The 17,865-nt window shown below is 38.8% G+C and overlaps 2 protein-coding genes across 2 annotated transcripts; both read left to right on the top strand.

Annotated features, from left to right (window-relative positions):
* Positions 1-317: 317 nt before the first annotated feature.
* emc4 (ER membrane protein complex subunit 4) lies at positions 318-4,053 on the top strand. Its single transcript, XM_035674994.1, has 6 exons — positions 318-451; positions 1,239-1,389; positions 1,616-1,730; positions 2,111-2,264; positions 2,361-2,521; positions 3,290-4,053. Exons 2-6 carry the CDS (start codon positions 1,280-1,282, stop codon positions 3,323-3,325), a joined length of 576 nt encoding a protein of 191 aa, XP_035530887.1. The 5' UTR covers positions 318-451; positions 1,239-1,279; the 3' UTR covers positions 3,326-4,053.
* A 2,228-nt stretch (positions 4,054-6,281) lies between these two features.
* Positions 6,282-17,858, top strand: lpcat4 (lysophosphatidylcholine acyltransferase 4). Its single transcript, XM_035675801.1, has 15 exons — positions 6,282-6,740; positions 7,503-7,538; positions 8,209-8,386; positions 8,550-8,609; positions 10,131-10,243; positions 11,367-11,427; positions 11,649-11,707; positions 12,952-12,986; positions 13,911-13,965; positions 14,269-14,351; positions 15,088-15,213; positions 15,320-15,479; positions 15,750-15,842; positions 16,000-16,135; positions 16,786-17,858. Exons 1-15 carry the CDS (start codon positions 6,651-6,653, stop codon positions 16,953-16,955), a joined length of 1,455 nt encoding a protein of 484 aa, XP_035531694.1. The 5' UTR covers positions 6,282-6,650; the 3' UTR covers positions 16,956-17,858.
* Positions 17,859-17,865: the final 7 nt, after the last annotated feature.

Here is a 17,865-nt window from a genome sequence, read left to right as displayed (position 1 = left end):
ACAGATATACATGTATACACATAAATATTATACATTAATATTGATATATATCATATATATGTCATATATTCATCATTATTATTATTATTATTATTATTATTATTATTATTATTACTGAACTCCCGTTGAAAGAAATTATTTTTATTAAATGTATTGCTCCAAATAAAAAAAAACTCTCTGAAAAACAAAGTCGCGCTCAGATATTAACAACCACTCCGGTAACATTTGTTAAAACAAATAATAATAATAATAATAATAATAATAACAACAATTAATGATTTTAAAAGGACGTGACGCAAAATCCGCAACGCCAACGTGATTGCGTCATTATTGCGTGCTCCCCGGAACCATCGAGCGGTCGACTTATTCAGCAAGCTCATTGATTTCGCTCATTTCATCGACAAATAAGAAGAAACACAGCAGGTAGCAGTGGTTTGGATGTCCCTGTAAGGTAAATGAATGTTTGAATGTTTCATTTAGATGATGTAACGTTGCTTAACAACCGCGGCGTCGACCGATATTAAAGTCCTGCTCTGCATCGTGTTGGCTCGGTTGTTTTTAATTCTCCCTGTTTCTGTCGGAAATGTTCGTGCAAACGTTGTTTTTTAACTTGTATAAGTAATAAAAAGAGAGAAACTGAGCGATGTTGCTCGTTGCTGCAGTTAAAGCGACTTTGTTAGGACTCAGTAACCTTTGTGTAACAGCCTCCATCAGGCTTTCTCATGTCGTTTAAACTGGGCCAGACCTTTAATGTTACATACATATGGTCGTTAAACAGGGCTGAAAACGTTTTACCACACCATCTACTGCATGAACACATGGTGTTTACAGGAAGGCATGCACTAACGGCATCTTGTGTAGTCAATGCAGATATTAAAATAACATTATAATGCCTGAAATCGGTTTTGTAACAGTGATTGCAGCTGCAAAACAACGGAAGCATGGGCCTAAGATATGAAATAAGTTAAAGCTAGTGTAATTTTTAACAGTATAACTGTTGTTTCGCTCAGGTTCAGGATATAAAAACAGACTAAACATTGCATAAAACATATAAAGATGAACCATCATACCACCAGGTTTTGTTTTGCTTTGCTATATACCTTATTATTGCATCCTATTATATATTTTTTGTATTGCCTGCAGGTCGTTCAGAGACGTGGACGCTGGTAAAGTGTCGAACCAAACAAAAAAAACCCTCTCCGCCTATCTAATATCTCCTGTTTTTTTTATTTCTTCAGGTACTTTCTGTCTCTGAGGTCCAGCAGTGCAGCCGGTTGCCATGGCGTCTCCAGGGGGACAAGGAGGAGGCGGAGGGGCTCTGTCGACGAGAGGAGGAAGCGGGGCCAGGAGGATGAAGTGGGCTCTGGAGCTGAGCTTGGGCAACACCAGGTGAACACAAACACTCAGTAAAGCCACTTTGTGAACGAAGCTGATCGAAGCGGCACCACGAAGGCTCAGACGGACAAAGCGCTCCGATCTGTGACTTGCATCGTTTTACCATCGATGGGTAACTGACAGAGCGGCTCTTAGTCATAGGCAGCTCCTCTCCAATTTCCAAAAGGACTCAATAAAAGAGTCATGAATGTAAACTCTTTGTGTTGCGTGTGTGCGGCAGGACTCGTGGGGACCGGCAGGGCGGTCAGGGAGACGTCGTTTATCCCATCGGCTACTCCGAGAAACCCGTCCCCGACACCAGCATCCAGGAGACGGACAAGAACCTGGTGGAGAAGGTAGACAGCGAGGAGAACCTTGACTTTTATTCTTTGGATGCGGACATTTCTCTTTTTTTTTACGACAGCGTTTTATAAAAAAAACGAAACAGTTTCTCTGGGCTTCTTATGTTCTTGAACGCCTCCTAAGATAATCGTTTTCCTGCTTCAAATAATGAAATCCCAAATTCTGGAAAAAGATGCACAGAGGAAGTAAAACTCAGCGATGTATACATAAATACGTGTGTAAATGAACGGCGAACATGTTTGTATTTGGTGTGATCCTCCCAGAGGAAGCAGCTTTAGAGTAATAATCCATATAAGAGAGGAACTCTGTGATATAACGATGAAATATTGGAGCAGAACTAAAAACATTAATGTACGTACCTTTTGTCCTGCAGCGTTGTTGGGACGTCGCTCTCGGGCCTCTGAAACAAATCCCCATGAACCTGTTCATCATGTACATGTCGGGCAACACCATCTCCATCTTCCCCATCATGATGGTCTGCATGATGGCCTGGAGGCCCATACAGGCGCTCATGTCCATGTCTGCCAGTGAGTATTCATCATTCACATCGTTCACTACTGTGTGTTACAGACTCTCTTTTAACGTCTACACAATAAAAATTCCTGTGTTCTCTTGCGTCTCAGCCTTCAAGCTGTTGGAGAGCTCCAGTCAGCAGTGGCTGCAGGGCCTCGTCTACCTGGTCGGTAACCTCCTGGGCTCGGCCTTGGCCATCTACAAGTGTCAGTCGATGGGGCTGCTCCCAACGCACTCTTCTGATTGGCTAGCTTTCATAGAACCGCCACAGGTAAACAAAGAAGATGTCGTTTTTTTTTTTTACTGGATCGCACTGAAAATGGCGTTTATGTTCTCTGTTGCTCCCAGTTTTGTCTTGTTTTCATGCTGGGCCATAAATGTCTCATGTGCTGGTCACTCACCTTTCAGCCAGTAGAGGGCAGAATATGTCTGTTTTGTTATTACATTTATGCATTGTAGTTTTCTGTAATTTTCTCACTGTCTTAAATCTAAACAAGTTTGTCAGGTTACCTTGTAACATAGATTTTAGAGGAAAAAAGGATGAGATGTACCGTTTTTTTAAAAGAAGTAACTGATACCTGCAGCAGCATGCCTCTCCCGACAGCGCTTGTAGATATAGAGGGCATAATAATGTAAACGCGGGTTTCCAACTGGAAATTATTTAGCAGAGGTGGCATAAATGAATTAATCATGCCTTTAAAAATAGTCACATTCATTAGATATATTTTAAATTTCTGTTTGATAAAATATACGGTGGCCCCGAGAGGTCAACACGTGCACACCACAAAACATAACCACGATTACGCAACGGTCCCTTAAATGTGCGTTTTTCACAGTTGCAACCAAGAAATGTACTCGTCCATGTGACATTTATTTGTTGTATATTGTTTTATATATAATATAATTGTATATTATATTGTTTAATATAAACCTGTCGCTACTCTCTAATGTCTTCAGCATTTATCGGCTCACATACACACCGATATCAGCCAATATTCTGGTCAGGCACTAATCCTTTTTTTGTGTTTTTTCTCAACAGAGGATGGAGATCATGGGTGGAGGGATGGTGTTGTGAAGAGGACGGAGCGTGCACATACCAGATTCAAATATTTACAGAGGTTATATACTATATACTGTACATTCTCCACCGGCGCCACGCAGCCTGGCTACCTGTTAAAGCTGTCCAGCTCTTGTCCACAACAGACTGAGCCTCCACAGTGGCGCAGCAGGACGTGCGGAGCAGCTTTCTACGAAAGCCCTCGTCCTCCATAAACACACACGCATTTGTTTGCCTTTTTTTAACAGAAACATTAACATTTCTTCAGCCTGCTGCTCTGCTTCATGTCCTCTGATGTCCCCCATACCTAATTTTTTTTGATTCTTTTAGTAAAGGTTTAAAAAGCCAGCAGATCCTCACATTGAACTACTGTATTATTAACAACATAATAGGAGGTTATTTATGGACTACATAAGAGAATATAGAATTATACCCAGTTTCTGGAGGAGAAACATCAGTAAAACAGCACTATATATAATGAGGCTAATGTCTTATTAGGTCATATTCCAGTAGAGTAGATAGATTTCTTTTTTCCGTTCTTCATTTTTCTTTTTGTTTCTCAGTTTGTAGTGAAACACAACATGATTTCAGCCCGCTAACCAGCAACATTTACTAACCGGTTTAATTTATAGGTCTGTTTAATTTATACTGTTTTGCTCTATGAAAATGTTCTATATAATAAATCCTTATTATTGGCTGAATTAAAATGTTTTCAACTGTCAATAAATGTGTTGGAAGAAAAAAAAGAATTGTGTTAAATTTTATTCTGGGAAAGAGATGCACTGAAGAAGTTGTGATTCACAAAAAAGCTGTAATAAGTCTTAAATCTTTAACTGGGGGATGCAAGAAAATGAAATAAAACTTTAAAAAAAGTCTTAAAAAAGGTCTTTAATATCTTTATCACTCTAGAAAATCAGTTAAGCTTGTTTTATGGGCGTGGAGAAACAACTTATGGTGAAATTCAATCTTCTGAGAGTTGTCATACTTGTGTTTCAGAGAGAACATTTTAAGAAATATCACACCTGAAAGTAAATTCTGATACTCAAAACAGTGCCAGTCAACATACATCTAGAGTACAGACTCTTCAGAAACACTGATGGAGCAATAATGTTGAACTCTAGGAGGAAAAAATTTTTTTGCTCAAGGTAAGAGAATTCAGTCACAACCACGAGAAAACCAGATTCGATATCTCAAGGTAACGATGTGATCAAACACTTCAAGTACGGTTGTGCAATCTGACGAAATATAACACGAGATATGAGACAAAACTACCTTTCTCTGGATGTTTCATGAGTATTTGTTTCCTTTAAACGTCCAGTTGATTTTCCAGAAAAAGAGGTTATACATGTTGATAAATAAAACATAAACCAGTGGTTCATTTCATAGAAAAAAATTTAATTAAATGTACTTTTTTTGTTTTATTATATCCACGTTTTATCTTCTAATTCAGTATAAATCTTTAAGTTACTGTGTGGAGATAACCTGGAGATAAAATAAATGTCACGAGCAACCATGAACTGCTTTTGGCTTCAATACAAACTGTTGCCAAATCAGGGTCCAACTGGTTAAAACTACCAATTAAAAGTATGACTTTTATGAGCATTATACTAAATTTCTGTTAAAAAAAAGCAGTTTTTTTGCAATCTGAAAAATGTCTGCAACGTCTGTAACCATCTCTGATCTCCTTAATGTTCTTTCTTTGTGGGCGTGTGTGTGTTTGGTGTTGGTATCAGCAGCAACACCCTGTAGGGAGAACAAAAGCAGCCAGGCAGGGCAGCGGGGAAAACTTGAGAGGCGAGTCACAGAAAAGCTCGTGCAGCTTTTGTTGTCGTCATGGATGAACAGGTGTGAAAGGTGGAGTTTGTCTGAGTTTGATTTGGACAGATTTCTTCATATCCCAACACGTGATTTTCAGAAATTGTTTTAAATCCACATAAATTACAAGAATATTTAGATATCCAAGTTTAATCTTAATTCAGTACTGTCTGCAGTGTGTGTAAATTAAGTTACTCTCTTGGTGCAGTATATAGGAAAATACGGCATCTTATTGCTTTAAAAAGAAGTTTACAGGCTTTACTTTTAGGCTAATTTTAAGCTGATGTGATTACATTTGGCGGCTGTTTATTAAATGTGCTTTAATTGTTTTTTGGGATTATATGCAATACTATCTTTTTTCCTAATAAATGTTTCTATTACAAAATGCTAATAGCTGTAGGCTGATTTAAATGTAGAAAATGTAAAACTTCTTACATAATATTTTGACATTTAAAAGCCAAAATATGAGTGTTATGAGAAAGACTTTGTCTCAAACTTTTGACCTAATTAGTAAACTAATTAGTATCATCCATATCAATTTGGACTTTTTTTCATTTATTATATCATTAATTTGTCTTATATCACAGAAGTGGAGTGTAAACAAGTGCATTTACTCAAGTAGCCTGTATAAAGTACACTATTAAGGTATTTTTATTTTATTCTGCTTTACATATACTCCACTAGCTACACTTTGGAGGCAATTCTTTCTTCTTTTTATTCATTTATTTAAAGACTTTAGTTACATCACCGATTCAAATTGTAAATACAAAACATTTAGGCAAAGGCAAATGTATTTATAAAGCTTATTTAATACCCAAAGTGGTTTGCAGAGTTCATGAGCAAAAGCACAAACAACAAACAACAAACAAATGATAAAAAAAAACAATAAAAGAAAGCATAAACCCCCATTATACCAGCATTATTTTACATAGCTAATGAGTAAAAAAAATATTATGAATTATACTTAAGCTCAGACTCAGTTAATAGCTAGTAAAATTATAACATCTTTTGTCATTTAAAAGTGTTAAACCTGGTTTAGCATTAGTTTCAGGGAGGGACCGGTTGGACTTGCCCCGACCCGCCCATGGAGCCTGTGGGCCGGGCTGTCGGGCTGCGAAGGGGCGGGACAGGTGAGAGAGAGAGAGAGAGTATAGAAAGAAAGAAAGGATGAGCTGTTTTACTTCAGTGTGTGTTTCGCCATGTGAATAGAGGTCGGAGGAGTTTGTTTTTAAGTGATTTATCGTCGTTCGTCGTTTGTTGTTGTTTTTGTTTTTGTTGTTCAACCGGTTTTTTTTTTTAACGTTCTATTTTTTAAATCTGACTGCGCGAGACACTTTAACAGTTTTCGGGGAAAAAATAGCAAGGAGCTGTTGATAACTTATTTTAAAACATTTTTGTTTTTCTTCCTTTAACTGACACAGGAGTTAAAATTTCAAAGTATCGTCTTTTTTTAAAAGTTTTTTTATTTTTTATTTTTTATTTTTTTTTGTATTTTCTTGAACTTGGCTGTCAGGTTTGCCCCGTCGCCATGGAGAAACACGACTGTCACTTGGCAACGCACGAGTATCCACATCCATTCATTCACACGGTGAAGCTGACCCGAGCGCAGAGGATCAGGGTAACGTCCAAATTTAAGTCTTCAGTATTTAATGTCATGGCTAAAACGGAGCGTAGAGGCAGACACACTGGCACCACTTCACGTAAACCGTGTTAGACATGACTTGTTACTGTGGAAAAGCTTCATTCAACCCCCCCACCACCAAAATATGCCACCTGAATTTAATTTGGCATTAATTTGAGAGGAGCTGGTCCTCACTCCTAACATCCAAACACCAACTCATACTGTGCTTGTCACTTCAATGCTTAAGGAGTTAGGACACTATATTATAAAGTGAAACTCAAAAAGCAATTTAAACTACATGTGTTTTCTTATTTGTGTTATACATGTGAGCTTTTAAGCCTCCTATAAGAGAGAACAAAGAGTCTTTCACAGCTCTTTCTTTCTGACTTTGGTGCCTAAGCAAAACAGTCATGTCATAAAATGTTTCCAGGCATAGACTGGGGATGACACATGATATCATACCACAGAGTTGCATAACTTGGTGACAGACAGGGCCGTGCAACAGGGCTGAAATTATTATTATCATCATGTAAAGAATGTTTTTAGAGACGGGAGAGCAACATATGGCGAAATGACATATTTAAACTCAGTAGCTATGAATTTAAACATTAAAAGTCACCACGAAATCATAAAACACAGATAAATTGGTCAGAAAGTTTAAAAACAATGTGTTGTGAGTTTAAATATCAGGATACACAATGTCCATATTCGTTAAATCATATTTTAATCTTATTTAAATCTTCTCTTGGTACCCTGCAGGGCGTCATCCTGGGCACCCTCGTCTTCCCTCTCTCCGTTAAATCATTATTTTAAATGTTCCTTCTCCCTTCTCTGGTATCCCTCAGGGCGTCACCTGGGGCCACCCCTCCTCTCTCCTCTCTCGTTAAATCATATTTAAATGTTCCTTCTCTTCTCTTGGGTATCGCCCAGGGCGTCATCCTGGGAACCCTTCCCTTCTCTCTCCGTTAAATCATATTTAAATGTTCCTCTCTTCTCTTGGTATACCTCAGGACGTTCATCCTGGTCGGACCCACATCCTCTTCCCTCTCCGTTAAATCATATTTAAATGTTCTTCTCTTCTCTTGTATCCCTCAGGGGCGTCATCCTGGGCACCCTCCTCACTTCCCTCTCTCCGTTAAATCATATTTGTAAGATGTTCCTTATCTTCTTCTCTTGTATCGCCCTCAGGCGGTCATCCTGGTCACCCCTCCTCTTCCCCCTCTGTGCCGTTAAATCATATTTTAAATGTTCCTTTGCTTCTCTTGGTATTCCACTCAGGGGCGTCATCCTGGTCACCCTCCTCTGTCTCTGCCCGTTAAATCATATTTTAAGATGTTCTCTCTTCTCTTGTGTCATCCCTCAGTTGCCGTCATTCCTGGGTTCACCCGCCTGCCTTCCCCTCTTCCGTTAAATGCAGTTATTTTAAATGTTCCTTCATTCGCTTTCTCTTCCGCCTTCCGCTCAGGGCGTCATCCTGGGCCACCCTCCTCTTTCCCTGATCTGCTCCGCCGTCATGCGTGGCGGCCTCTCTTGCTTCTCATCTCAGTCGGCCTCTCTCGCCCGGCTGGTGGGTTGGCCTGCCTCTGGCCGAGAGACCCGCCACCGCCCGAAGCTGGCTTGGTCCTCCGACTTGCGCTCGGATCGTCTGTGTGTGTTGTTGACCCGAGCTGTCTTTCTTCTCCTTGGGCTTCCTGGTGGTGAAGGTCAAAGGTCGCGAGAGAGGGCAGACCTGAAAGGAGGCCGCCCGTGTGGTCGGGTGGGGCCTCACAGCGGCTTTCTGGACATTGGGTTCTGTTTCCGGCCCAGCCTGGGACCGGTTGGTGTCGCGGTCAAACGAGAAAGAACACAGCCTGCCGGTCATAGGAGGTGGATGGATGATGATTGGAGATCAGATAATGCGTGCATCAAGGAGAGAACTTTGGGGCTTGTTTGCTCTGTTTTCTTTTCACTGTAAACTGATTATAATTTAGTTTTTTGACTATATAAGGCACAATTTATAGATTAGATGATTATGGAAAGAATTATAAACAGCATGGGTGATCAAAATTAAGCCTGAAAGGATAGAGATATTTACTCCTTTAATATGCCACAATGGGGGGAATTTCCTAATATTACCGCAGCAGAATGGTGGATAGAAAGTGGAGGGAGAAAAAAACAGTATAAAGACAGTATAAAAACAGTATGAAAAAATAATATAATATAATATAAACACTGTACAAGAAAAAAACAGTATAAAAAAACAGTAAGTATGAAAAAACAATAAAATATAATATTATATAATATAAATACTGTACAAGAAAAAAAACAGTATAAAAAAACAATAAGAGTATGAAAAAATAATAAAATATAATATAAACACTGTACAGGAAAAAAACTGTATAAAAAACAATAAGAGTATGAAAAAATAATAAAATATAATATAATATAAACACTGTACAAGAAAAAAAACAGTAAGACTATGAGAAAATAATATAATATAATATAATATAAACACTGTACAAGAAAAAAAACAGTATAAAAAACAGTAAGAGTATGAAAAAATAATAAAATATAATATAAACACTGTACAGGAAAAAAAAACAGTATAAAAAAACTAAGTATGAAAAAACAATAAAATATAATATTATATAATATAAATACTGTACAAGAAAAAAACAGTATAAAAAAACAATAAGAGTATGAAAAAATAATAAAATATAATATAATATAAACACTGTACAAGAAAAAACAACAGTAAAAAAAACACAGCGAAAGCGATAACAGTAATGACATCAATACATTTTCTCTTCTTTATTTGCTCTTTTGTTTTTTTAAAGCCACTCCAGACGTCTCCTCTTGTCGTGTAGGACATGCAGGTGTAAAAGACACTGATTGTTTTGTTTGACATGTGTTCAAAGTGGCGAGTCACACCCCGTGCTGCGTTTGGCTTCTTTCAAACGTGTGTCAACTCGAACGCGTCAAAACTGCACCGAGAAGTGAAACGTAAAAGTTGGTTCCCGTCAGTCACGTGTGCCTGAATGACGTAATGTTTTTACCGAATTTGTTTTTAATCTCAGTTTAAAAGAAAGAAGGAAGAGAAATGTATACATTCGCTGTGCTTCACTGGCAGGCAGCGGTGCATTGTGCTCATGGATGGGAAACCTCTCCACCTATTAAACAAACAACAGAGAGAGTAATATTTGGAATAGAGGGGTCGAGGAAAATTAAAGTATGCAAGGAAGTCCAAAGATAAACAAGTGACTCACTCTTTTGGCTTTTAATCTGCTCTGCCTGCTTTGGCACTTCCTTTCTTGCTTTCTTGGCCGTCTCGCTCTGGACTCCTCCCTTTTGGTTCTGGTTCTGATTTGTGTTCTCGTGTGTGTGTGTGTGTGTGTTTGTGTGTTTCAGCTCTGCTCGAGTTCAACCAGTCTGTGATTGTGAGCAGAAAGGATCCAGAATCGAGGAAAAAGGCAGTCGCCCAGCTCACGGAGAGGTTGACCTCTGGTGGCTACTGGCCTCAGGTGAGCGGTTTTATGACCGAAGGTGTCAAATAATGAGTTAAACGCATGTTAAGGTATAATCCCTGGGAGTAAAAAGCTTGTTGTGAATGCTTTTTTTAGTAGTTAATCCCTGACAACAAGTAGTTAAAGCTAGATTTTCATCAGGGAACTCTGTAAATCACTGAAAGTTAAATCAGAGGACATCAGAAATCCTATAAAAAACAACCCAGTTTCACCAAAATCAGTGAACAAAGTTATAAAAGTGGTAAATAACAGTGGAGGAGCTGATACTCAGAACCCTTTTCCAGCCGAGGCAGCTTACAAGCACTCAGTGCAGCTCCTCTGTAGGCTTCAGTGAAGTTAGCCTCTCAGAAGAAAGTGGGTTTTAGGGAGGCGGGGGGTTAAAGAGATGTCTTCCTTCAGACGGAGGATGGACTGAGGGCCTGTATAAGATAATTAAGGATGTTTTTGAAGAGTGAATCGTGGAAAGCTTCTCTAGTGGAGAAAATAAAGAATATAGAGCTGGAAATGAGCGTAATAGATCCTCTTTAAGACTCCTGACAAAAGAAAATCTGCTGCACCTTGGATTTATAAAGTGAAAATGCAGATACATTACCGCCTTGGCTCCTATCTTGTTTACAGAGCTAATTACTACCAAACTATTTAATCGCACAATTAGAGTAACGCCGGCGGTCACAGAAACAACAACAGCGGTGCAGACGTCCGTCGAGTTCAGTCTCTGCTCGTGGTGGCTTCATACCACTAGCACAAAAAGCCGATCAAGATTAAATAAAGTCTATAGGATGGGACGAGGGGAACTTTCCTGCCTCCAGGGAATACTTTTCTGACTGCATCCTTAATTACAGTTTGGAAATTGCAAGAGTAACCACAGGTCAGGCCTTATGTACTTTTAAATAAGGGTGAACAGAAGGTGCAGAGCATTGAAGTCGTACTGAAACCAGTCCGTCCGTGCATAAGAAGCCAGATTGTTCTGAGGTTACAGTCAGCAGGAGGTAGTTTTCTTTGACTCTTGGCTCCGACGTGCCGTTCATGTTGTCATAAAGCCTGTAAGTTCACCGTCTGGAAGCACACAGAGCTCCGACATGTCCTGACTCATAGGCCGCATTTCTTATTCCTTGGCTAGATGCTGATGTTCCCCGAGGGAACCACAACTAACGGCAGCGCTCTCATCAAATTCAAACCCGGTGAGTAGCGGGCAGTGAGTCCCCATCTGGTTTTTCTCGATGTATAACTCGTTTCTAACTCACCGTTTGTGTAAATCGTGTAGGAATGAGTGGCATGAGAGTTAAAGGGCGTAGCAGCTGATTGTCTCGCAACCGGATGATTAACTTGTACAGCACTACTCTCTCTCTCTCTTTGCAAGGTGCAGTCCCGTATTTTTAGTTTATGTTTCTTTCCTCTACAGGTGCGTTCCTTGCCGGAGTCCCGGTCCAACCTGTTCTGTTGCGTTACCCCAACAAGCTGGTGAGTTAAATCGTGTTGCTCTGCTAGTTTTTTTTAAACATGAGATGATGTAATTTGTCGTTTGTCCTGTTAAGGAGTTAAGATCCTCTTCCTACTCCTAAATGTTTAACTAGGGCCGTGATTTCAAGCTCTATCAAGATCTCTTTTTTTTAAAGTTAATCGGCGGTTATAAACAAACATTTATTTAAGGTTGGTAGTTATTTGTTCACTGATAAAACCTGTGCCCTTCCCCTTTCCAGTTCTCCCCACAAGAAGAAGGTTAATGTTCACAAACGTCTATCTTTTTATATGTAATGGAAAACCAGATCAAATAAAACAAGCATTTATTAAGAAATGTGAGTTTGTAGGTGTATAACCCCTGACTCACCCTTCATTCATTGGAAAATAGTATACATGGCCAACCTTTGTTCTAGGAATGGCTTCTTACTACACATTTTGAGAAAAGAAAATAAAGAATAAACTTGTGCTGAGAAGCCATACGCAATTCAGAATACATGGGAACACATTTTTGGTTTTAATGTACAAAAAAATACATGAAAAAACGACAGACTCACATATGTGACACATCTCCAGTTTAAATTTCTGATTTCAGAGAATTTTAAAATCTAATTAAATAATTAAAGGAACAATAAATGGGTAAATAACTATTTTGTTATACTAATAATTAAGGGGACTTGGTTATTAAGAGAGTGAATGAAGTCGAGGTGCACTGCTTTTGTTAAGGTACACAAATAAAGAGCCTTTATTATAGTAACTAGATGATATAAAAACAAGACTATAAGTTAAATGTATGTGTGTTACAGCAAAGATTACCTGTCTCAACACGTTTTTTACTGTCTGCCAAAGGATCAAAAATAGGAATTTGAAGGTAATTTTATAACCGTAACAATAACAGACTGGAAACTACGTCATTGCACTCAAACTGTAAAAAGTTGAGCAACCTGCGTGCAATCGAAGGCACATACAGTAGACGCTTTGTTCTGTTTTGACTCATTTGTATCTGTCGTCACCTGATGCCCACAGATCAGTGTGTACGCTACCTTTTATCCTACATTTTATCAGGCTGTAGTTTATGTTTATGAATATACTGTAATATTTGTCCAGGCCAGTACGTTTGCATACTCAGTAAAAAGAGGAACATCTACGAGGGGAAAGTGACCAGAGTTGTGCTATAAAAAAAGACTCCACCCTGGTTGTGTTGTATCCACTGTTTGATTAAAGTCTTTTTATGACTCTTTCCTCAGGATACTGTTCGCTGGACATACAAAGGAACAACCTGGTGAGTTCAATACACAGGAGCTGTGGTACATTTCTGGGATTTCTGGATTTCTACGTAAGCAGGAAGATGAGTCGGCATGGAAAATGTATTTTTATCAACTTCCAGGATTTTTTAAAAACTCCCTTAATTGTTGTCTGCTCACTTACAAATGTTTTACAAGAAATGCACTCAACCTAATGGGATTCAAGCTATTCACTGCTGTTATATTTTCAGGGTAAATAACAGAAACACCTCCCTGTATAATGCAATATAGTTCACCAGCAACACAAACTTCAGCCTCCAGAAAGATCATATGTGTCGCTTCAACGCCTGTCTAACACTGCGTAAACACCAACTGAACATTACAACCTTCCAGCAGGTAGGATTTATTACAGGACCGGATTAGTTTTAGCTTGGTCAACCTAATAAAACCGGTAACCTAATGTCAACTGGAAGTGCAGGATTTTCTTTTCTGGCCACATCAATCTCGTTTAATAAACAAATTTAGAAGAACTGCGCCTATTGGAAAAGTTAAACGTCCTATAGGTAGTGCTGGGTGAAAGATTATGAAATTCTGTCCCAATGCAAATGTTTAAAACACCAGTTTTAGCCGATGTTGTTGTGGTGAAACAACGAAAGCTACAAAGATAAGCAAATTCAAACAATTTATTTAAATATAAGCTAAAAGGAACATCTTCTCCTGTCATCCAGAATCAAAACAGTGAGAGAAGTCAAATTAACTACATATTTTCAAGACATAGGAACACCCTAACCCAAAGAGAGGAGGTCACATGTCACACCTACTGAAGTGTCTGAGCACAGCACAAGAGGAGAGGTAGAGACCCCTCTCTGGTGTTTGTGTGGAAGCTCTTTCTCTACTTTATATTTGTGTTTGAGGTGCTGTTTTCTATACATATTTAATATAATATTGGTTTGTCCATTTAGGGTTGAGGCACTGTGGCACACAACGTCACAGTTCTACACCAACCTGACTGTTGAGGTAAGACCGTTTACCAGCTCATTCACCTCACAAATGAACACATATTAATAAATAATGATGTAATAATGATAGAAATCTGTGTTTTTAAGAAGAAACTTGACAATGTTTTCGACCCGCAGTGATGTAGAAGTGTACTTTAGGTGTGTTCGGTACACTCTGACATCACTGTTGGGTGTATTAACACCAAGTATAAGGTGCAAGTGTGAATATAAAATCCAATGTGTGTGTTTTTCATCCTGTTCCACCTTTTTACAGACATTGTGACTAAAAAAATATATTTTTTTTTTATTGTTTCTTCTGCAGTTCCTGCCCGTTTACAAACCCTCCCAGGAGGAGAAGAATGACCCCAACCTGTACGCAGACAACGTTCAGAAACTCATGGCCAAGTAAGCAGCAGAATACGCAGTTGGTTTATGATTTATGTCAATTTGTATGTCACTGCGTCAGCTATGCTTCGTATTCAGCAGTCATAGACGTCATCTGCTATGTTAATGGGTGTTTTACAGTGACGAGATGTATTGAAAAGACGTACAAAACAATAAAAATAGACCACAAACGGAACAAAACAAGGAGGCTGGCAGACAGTTTATAAGACTATATGAACAGTCTTTCAAAACTGTCACAATATAATATTCAAATGAATAATATCTTTTATTCTATAGCACGTATCAAGATAAAGTCAAGTGCTTCACATAAGAACACATTCAAACTTTGGTCTCTGTCTCCGCCTGCTGTAATCTCTCAATCTGGAAGAAAAACAAACCTTGGCAGTGGCTGAGGACAGTTTGCAGATGTTGTTGTTGTTGTTATTGTTGTTGTTGTTTACCCTGAGCTGCCACTAGACGTTAATAAAGAGCATATTTATTTTATGAATGGCACCAGTGTTTTTTTAATCTACTTTGGCAATAAGGAGAAATAAAAGTCCCCAACATGCTTTTCTTTTCTTTGTTATTCTCTGTATGGTTTTATATTAAATTAACTTTTCACATCGGATTTATTTCCCCTAAAACAAACTATGGTGACCTGCATTTTTAGATTTTAGATGAGGAATGAACTACGGGGTTAAAAGCCGCAGTAGATGCTACACATTGTATTGTAATGCACTTTTCTGCTGTGCTTCAGGGCCCTGGGAATCCCCGCTACAGATTATGTGATGGAGGGCCGAGTTCCTGTCAATAAACTGGGTGGTCTCTCTCTCCCACTGGACTCACCTGCCAGGGAAACACTCTCGCTGTTGCACAAAGACGGGTAAGAGAAGTTGTTTGACTCCTGGCCTCTTTTTTTATTATATTTATTTTTTGTTCCCCATTCGTCTTTTTTCTCACCGTCTTGCACCGCTCTCTTTCTCTTTCAGTCTCGGCGTGCATGAAGTGGAAGCAGCGCTGGACAGGATGATTGACAGGTGTCAGTCAGGAGCTCAGGGGACCGTCCAGGCCAGCGCCGAGGAGCTCGCCTCTCTTCTCAGGCTGACGGATAAACAGACAGCTGTCAGGATCTGTGGCCTCTACTCCAAGGTTGGTGTTTGTCTGCTAGGATGAACTGAGAGTTTTTACATCTGCGTTTTTGTAGATAACCAACAACTGCAGCAAAAAATGAACTGTCCTCCAGAGTTTTACGGTTTTGATACAACAGCTATGAGAGTGCATGCTGCATACTCACTCTGTGGCAATAGTTGGATACCAATTTCAGTTTTTACACGCTGTATTCAAGAAACAAATAGAAAAAAAAGTATGTATATTAAGTAAAACTGTGTCAAACTCTAATATTGTGTTTTTTTCCTTCAGGATGAAATTGTGGACCTCAGACAGATCTATTTGAGTGTTGCTGCTCTGTCAGGGTTTGCCAGCTTCAAGTCACTGCTCCACACTGCTTTTACAGTAAGTCCTGTTGGCTTATTTTCCTGACCCAAGACACCTTTTACAGCAAATATGTTCAAAATACAAAGGATACATGTGTCACATCGTTTACATACCTATTTTACCCACTTTTCTTTCACATTTTCCTTTTTTAAATGCACTTGTCTTTGTTTTCCAGCTGTTTGACAAAGAGGGCAAAGGCAGTCTGAGTGCAGAGGAGCTGTCAGACCTCATGGGGGCGCTGCTGGGTTTTCCTCAGCACCACACAGCTGAGCTTTACACTCAGGCCTCCAATCAAGGCCAGCTTACTGAAGGTCAGTGTCTCTGTAGTATTGAGTTTGGCAGCATTTCCAACAGTTCAACACGAGTGGGAAAACAAGCAGGCCAAGGGCTTCTCGTTTAGTTATTTTTTGTTATTTCAGCACAAATATTATTATGTACCGTTCCAGCAGTTGTGCTGGACGAGTGATGCACCAGCCTCCATTTGAATTTTGTGTCTTCACATTGACATTATCTGTAATGAAATGAGCTAAATCAGTAAAACAGCCTTTCCTTTTTAGGTTTAAGGTTTATATATATATATAAGTTATTATAAGTTAGTATAAGTTTAACTTATAATAGTCAAAACAATATATTTGTTAACAGGCTGCTCACAAACTTCAATAACAATTTAATGAGTTTAAAAGTGAAAGAACTTCTAAGATAAAGCACTTAAAAGAAACCGTTTATTTTTAAGTTGCCGGTCTGATATTCTCCCTGCTGTGAGAAGTGGTTAACTGAGTTAGAGCTCATACAGTAGTGTGAAAAGTTTAGACATATGTTAATAAGATTAAAGTCCGACTGGAGGAGATTTTACTCGATGAAGCAACAATGTACACTTCACTGAACATTTGTTCCATCAGGTGATAAATCGGTGTCAAAACGCATTAAAGTCCTCATTGCAGCTGTCTCGTTTTTTCCACAGAACGTCTGCTGCGAGTGCTGACGACCCACCCGACCTATCAGAGAGTGGGGAACGAGTACATGCAGTCCGAGGAGGCGGGCTCTCGGCTTGCCAACGGGAAGGCTGTGAACAACAACGGAAACATGCACAACAGCAACGGGTCCTTCCACTACCACAAAAAGCTTGAATGAGAACAAAGATTTCTTGTATTTTCTTTACAGGATGACCTGTCGAGTTTGTTACATACTTGTTGCATCCTAACGGGACAAATCAAACTAGAATATTGACTAAGAATTGTATTTTTTAAGTTTGGTGTGTGTGTGTGTTTGGATGTTTTTTTAAATCAGTATTGCTGTAACATTATAAAACCAAAGAACGACTTTAATAATGACTACAGTAATTCTTGGAGGTGTGTGTGTGTAAGTGTAAGACCAGGTCCTATTTGAGGACTTGCAGTTCATGTTTACCAGTGTACCTTTTTTATTTTATTTCTTTTTAATTACCCTCAAGAAATCTCGTTCACGTGTTGTTTAAGATTCCGTTAAAGAGCTAATTTACTTGTCATTCGAAGCCATGAAATGTTTTATTTATTGAATTTCTTCTATGTTTATTGGTGAATGTAACGGTTAGTGCAAAAAGAATCTCAACACTCTGTAAATGAAAAAGTTTATTTTATGTAAATGAATTCTTATTCCATTTTTGTGTGAATATTGTTTCTATTTAACAATTAATTAAACTGTGAATTCTTTTAAGGAAGTTACGCTTTGTATTTAGTTTTTTTTCCTCAAATCCACATTAGTTATCCATCTTCCTTCCTCTTCTCAGCTGTCCTTTGTGTCTGTTTGTTTTACACAAGATAAAGTCTTTATACTTTAGGGGTAACTGTTTGGAACAACGTGTTTGTCTCTTACAAGGAACACATGGGATGTGGGTTCCTTTACGACTTTCCATCGCACTGCTTTTGCCACCTCCAAATGTTTCTTGTCCAGATAGATTTGATAAATTTGAGACCTTGTCGTCCTTAGCCTTTGTGTTACTTCTCGTTAAGGGTGGACTTGGTTTACAGCCAGATGTTTCCACCTCGTCCCGTGCCCCATCTTT

This window comes from Morone saxatilis, unplaced genomic scaffold (assembly GCF_004916995.1).
Source record: "Morone saxatilis isolate NCDOM2014 unplaced genomic scaffold, NCSU_SB_2.0 Contig4, whole genome shotgun sequence".
In the NCBI taxonomy this organism is placed as follows: domain Eukaryota; kingdom Metazoa; phylum Chordata; class Actinopteri; family Moronidae; genus Morone; species Morone saxatilis.
Note: the sequence above shows the minus strand (reverse complement) of the source record. Positions and strands in the feature narration are given on the sequence as shown.